Source organism: Pinus tabuliformis, chromosome 7, assembly GCF_031772625.1.
Source record: "Pinus tabuliformis cultivar Carrire ecotype Pingquan chromosome 7, CPIR1, whole genome shotgun sequence".
In the NCBI taxonomy this organism is placed as follows: domain Eukaryota; kingdom Viridiplantae; phylum Streptophyta; class Pinopsida; order Pinales; family Pinaceae; genus Pinus; species Pinus tabuliformis.
Window position 1 is genome coordinate 1,836,300,157 of NC_142293.1, and position 5,683 is coordinate 1,836,305,839.

The 5,683-nt window shown below is 42.3% G+C and overlaps 1 protein-coding gene across 1 annotated transcript; it reads right to left on the reverse strand.

Annotated features, from left to right (window-relative positions):
- Window positions 1–4,491: 4,491 nt before the first annotated feature.
- LOC149255766 (uncharacterized) lies at window positions 4,492–5,211 on the reverse strand. Its single transcript, XM_089455132.1, has one exon. It carries the CDS (start codon window positions 5,209–5,211, stop codon window positions 4,492–4,494), a length of 720 nt encoding a protein of 239 aa, XP_089311258.1.
- Between the last annotated feature and the right edge of the window lie 472 nt (window positions 5,212–5,683).

Sequence of the window (5,683 nt, forward strand, 5' to 3'; positions counted from 1 at the left end):
CAAAACAAGCCATTACAGCTTGAGGATGACATAATATTTGGTAGTGACACCCAGGTTGGCTGAAGCAGTCGAATTACCAGGCAGAGGAGTGTGCTGAGATGTACGCTTCCCCTGGCTGGTTCCTGTAGCCTCCTCTGTACCCTGAGAAGACTGATTAAAACACTCATTTTTTGGGAGAGATTGTCGACTTGTTGCACCAGAGCACTAAGCTTGAAATCCAAGGTGTCCAGTTTCACCGTATGCCCCGTGGAAATAACGGAGATTGCTTGATGAGCCTGATTAATGTATTCCCCTTTCATACTAATTGCCTTTGCTAACATAGTCTTCATCCTCCACATCTCCGCCTGAGTGCACACAAATTGGGTGGCCCGAGTGGTTGCCGTTCCGGGATCTTGAATCCACTCCACCTCCTTCTCCAAATCCTGCTCCTCCAGATGCTCTTCCTCCTCTGCGAAAATCGCTTCAAGCTCCTCTATCTTGTGCTTTTCCTTAAGGGAGGTTCATGTTTCATAGGAGTCCCGAGCCCTCTGAAGGTCTCTGTTAGCCGAAGCATTATGGCTACCCTCATGTGCCATTCTTCTATGGCAGAGAGCAGAAATTCTAAGCTTTCTGAGAATACTACTGAAACTATGCTGAGTGTCGTGGGAAAGCAGTGCATTACCCTTGTGATTGGAAGCCGTAGTTATAGTGGATGGAAACCTTGAAAGGCCTAAGGCTTCCCACTTCTTCATCTGATGAGCGCATGTCCAGTCATACTAACTGCTGATATGATCAGTCATACTAACTACTGCTATGATCCCCACAATTCTGTTGATGATACGAATCCTTATTATTAACTCTACCACGCTTGAACCGATTTGCGGATTGCCAAGTGTCTCCCTTTGTGATTTGATGCTGGTGCTGCCCATATTTTTTGTTTGCTGTGCTCCTTGGTACTAGCCCTATGTTCTTGTGAATTAATTGCCACTTCCTCTCTTGTACTTCCTGGGCCTGCCATCCACTTATCCTAATGTTCCTTCGATTGGTCGAATTCATTCTCCTAAGATGGGGAAATTCTTCGTACCCCTTCGCCACTTCTTTCATTAAATAATGTCTTGCCTTGAAAGAAGAGTGCATCTGTTCCTTAGCTCCGTGCATGTGATCTCCTACCAACAAGTGTCCAAGTGGGCTGAGGGATTATCGATTCCATAATTTGCTAAATGATCTGCCACTGCATTCGCCTTTCATCTGATTGCATGAAGGATTAATCCGTCCAGGCATGATAGGTGTTCAGCGATGAGTTCTGTTACCTTGGCAAGCCTCCAGTTCCTCGTGACTTTACTTGGTTTAGCTCCTATATACATTCTTCTTGCTACCGTGATCGCCAGTTGAGAATCCCCTTCCACCACGGTGGCTCCAGCTTTCAGTCTTCTGAGAATTCTCAAACCTTTCTCAAGCGCTGCAAATTCCATTTTGTTATTAGTCCCTTCACCCAACGATTGACTATAAATATGTTGAATTGCACCTTTGCTGTCCCTGAGAACAACTCCAATGCCTGCAAGTCCTAGATTACCCATGGAGGCTCCATCAAAATTGAGTTTGAGGAAGCCTGTCGGTGGAGGAATCCAGGTATTTACGTTGGTATTTATTTCTTGTCGATGATTCGATGAAGACGTGAAGGTTCCCATGTTAATGTCAAAAGCTTTCAGAATCTATAAGTCTGAACTTGAGATGTTCTTGTCCTATTCCATTCTCCATTTGGAGAGAACTGTTTGCTTGATATTTTGAAGAATTGTGCCTTTTGTGTAATTTATGCCTCTTGTTTCATTTAGGAATACTCTCCTGTTTCTTTCTTTCCAAATTGTCCATGCTATAAACCCTGGGATAAGTTTCCATATTGTATTAACCAATTGGGTATTAGAGAAATTACCTATCCAATTCTCTATTGTTTCTTGAATTGAATTCCTTACCCTATCCGTCCTTTTAAGAATGGTTTCCACCCAATTCCATAGGCTGTCTACCCATTCACAGGTATTGAGGAGGTGATTCATGGTTTCCTCCTCAATTCCACACATGGGGTAGCGAGAAGGGCCAACAAATTTTTTTTCCAGAGATTCTCCCAAGTAAGCATTCTTTTGTGCATCAGGAGTGAGAGGAACATTTTAATCTTCAGCCATAGTTGGGCATCCCATACTTTGCTGTGCCAATTGACTTTTTCTTCATGCTCAGTACCTTCTATATGTGTTCTTGCTTCTTTGAGTGTGAAGTTGCCCCCTTCAAGCTTTCCCCAGCGTAATTGGTCATTGTCCCCTGCTTTCCTTATCCTTCTTTTGGCCAGCTCTGTTCGCAGGTCCTTTAAACTATTGTTTTCTTCTGCCATAGGTTTTGTCTCATTGAATATCCATGTTCTCCACACCTGGTCCTTTTCGTTAGGCTTCCAGTATTGATTCACTGTAGTTCTTCCTAGCTCCTGGTTTCTTCTTTGGATATCTAAGAATTCAGGGCTTTCCAGCTTAGAGAGTTGTTGCCACGTATCTTCCCAAAAAAGGGCTATCTTTCCTTCTTGAATTTCCCAAAAACTCTGCTCCTGAATTATATGCCGGTTGGTTCTCACCAGGTTCCAAATTGGTGAGCCTTCTAGAGTTTCTTGCATTTGGATTAAGTTCTGCATTCTATTATTTGGAGCATACTTCTCTTTCCAATGTTTGGCCCATGGTAATTTCGGTTCCTTTAGCCACCTCCACCATAATTTTGCTCCACAGGCACAGTTAACCATGAATGGGTCCTGCAGGTTCAGCCCTCCCAGATGTTTGGGTTTGCAAAGCTTATCCCATGCCATTAGCAACCATTTCTTCTTCTCTGAATTACCCGACCAAAGAAAAGCCCTTTGGATGACCCTTATATCCTGCAGAACCCCCTTGGGAGCTGGCAGAATGGAGAGCATGTATTATGGAATGGCCTGGAGGATTGCTTTGGTGAGGACCAGTCGACCTGTGAAGTTAAGGGCTCTGTGTGTCCAATGTTGACATCTTTTTTCCAAGCTAGCTAAAATCTTTTCCCAATGCAATTTCTACTAGGGCTTGTCAGTCAGTGGAACACCGAGGTATCTCGAGGGGAGGTTGCATCTTTTGAAGCCTAGGATGGTAGAAAGATTTTTCTGAATAGATAGGTGCGTATTAAAAAAGAAGATAGAGGATTTTGAGAGATTAAGCTCCATAACTGAAGCTTTGCTGAAGAGATTGAGAATACTTTTGTATCCCATAGCTTCTTTAACTGAGGGAGTGCCATGTAGCATTGTATCATCTACAAAATTTTGATGAGTAGTTGTGGGATTTGAGGGCAAGGGTTGAAGTCCTTCAATGATTCCTTCCTCTTTAGATTTTCTGATTAGTCTGCTTAAACCTTCCATTAAAATCACGAAAAGGAAGGGGGATAAGGGATCACCCTGCCTCAAACCATGCGAAGGAGAGAACTGGGTTGTTGGGGCTCCATTAAATAGTATTGAAAATCTTTTGGATTTGACTAAAGCTAGGATCTAGAATATCCATTGTTTAGCAAAACCGAAGGATTCCAAAATAGTTTCCAGATAGTGCCAGTTTACCTTATCATAAGCCTTTGATAGGTCTAGCTGCATCATCATACTTGCTTTCTTCTGTGTTTGAAGTGCGTGAATCATCTCTTGTGCTAGTAAGATATTGTCCAAAATCTGTCTCCCCTCTACATAGCCTGATTGTTCTTCCAAAATGATACCTGGAAGAATGGGTTTCATTCTATTGGCTATGACTTTGGAAATAATCTTGTACGTGACATTGCATAGCGCAATCGGACGAAACTTTGAGGGTGTGTTGGCTTCCTCCTCCTTTGGAATAAGGGAAAGGAAAGTAGAATTAAGGGACTTGAGGATTGAAGAGGAGCGTCATGAATCCTCCATTGCTTCCCATACTTCTATCTTGACTATCTCCCAACAAGCTTTGTAAAAGTCGATGGTAAATCCATCAAGCCCAGGTGCTTACCATTTGGCATCTCTTTTATGGCCTCTTCCACCTCTTACAAGGAGATTTCTTGACTTAAAGCTATGTTTTGCTCCTCCGTGATTAGCTTGGGGATGGAAGATATAAGTTCCTCAATGGCCTCCTCTCTATCGATCCCCGGTTCCTGAACAATCCTACTAAAGTGGGTTATAAGAAGGTTGGATATTTCTTGATGCGTCTGTACAGTGGCTCCTTGCTCATCTTTAAGGCTTAGAATTTTGTTAGCCCCACTTTGGTCAATGGTAGATCTGTGAAAGAATTTCATGTTCTATTCGCCTTCCTTAAGCCATTGGATTTGAGATTTTTGCTTCCAAAGTGTTTCCTCCTGTTGGCATCGTAGTTGCCAATCCTGCATTAGCTTCTTTTCCCTGTCCATAGTGTCTTGGTCTATGTTACCTTGAATCCATCCTTCATGAATATGTTCCATTTGCTCCTCCAGTTTCTTTTTTTCCTTGAATATATTCCCAAAGACTTCATGATTCTAGACTTTGATTTTGGCTTTGATGTGTTTCAGTTTAGCCTGCAAAAGATACATTTCGGTACCTCTTATGCCTAATGGTTCTTTCCACCATTGTTCAATTTTCTGAATGAACTCAGGATGAGTGAGCCAGAACTTTTCAAATCTGAAAGGTTTATTTCTAGGAGTGCCTTGGATTGCTGCAGTCATTGTGATGGGCCAATGGTTCGACTCTCCACTGGGAAGAATGTCCGATTCAACAATAATTCCTTCCAGAAGAATGCTTTCTGTCACTAAAAATATGTCCAGACGAGAGGCTATTTGCCTTTCACCTCCCCTTTTATTGTTCCACGTGAAAGCGCCACTCTTGGGGAATACATCTACTAGATTGGCCGATCTAATGAAGTCTAGGAAAGCTTCAGAGTCTCTGTTGAGTTTTCTAATACCTCCTCTCTTTTCCGTGAGTGTGATGATCATGTTGAAATCACCTCCGAAGATTGCCTTTGCTTGAGGATATCTTAGCTTTAGGTTGAATAGTGTTCTTAGAAATAGAAGTTTAGCCTCTAGTTTCTGGAAGCCATAGACATTGGTACAAAGATAAGTTTCTGAGTTCCTTACTACTTGGACTTCTATAGATATGTAAGATTTGGATGCCTCAGAGGAAAGGAGCTGGATGACCTGTGGATTCCACAAAATGACCAAGCCTCCCTCCCATCCATTGCTCGTTGTCTCCAAGTATTCCATGCGTTTACCTAGTTTTTTGCTGATATTGACTACCGTATTGCTTGAGCACTTAGTTTCTTGCACAAACACTATATCTGGTTATTCCTTTTGGACCTTCTTCTTTAATAAATGCTATTTTGTTTGGCTATTTAGCCCTCTAGCATTCCAAGAAAGAACTTTCATTTTAAATAGAGTTTAGGAGGTTAGTGAGAACGCCTTAATGGCTTTCATCTTACCTGAATTTAAGAGCATCTATCTGAGTTCTTGTAATGACTCATTATTAGTCCTTCTTCCTCTTTTTTTCCTGTGCTTGGAGTTGATGGAGGTTTGATGCAATCCCTGTGTGTGAACCCCTAGCCCTTTTTCTGTTCCCAAGCACTTACTTTGCAGCTCCACCTCTACCCATTGCCGTGCTATGAATATGTCATTGATTCTCTTTACCTCCTCTTCCGATATATGTTCCATTCCCTTCTCTTTCCAGTTCTCAACCATA

What these genes read in the sequence shown, in the direction of transcription:
- LOC149255766 (XM_089455132.1), bottom strand. Translation starts at nt 5,211, where the DNA reads ATGGAATACTTGGAGACAACGAGCAATGGATGGGAGGGAGGCTTGGTC.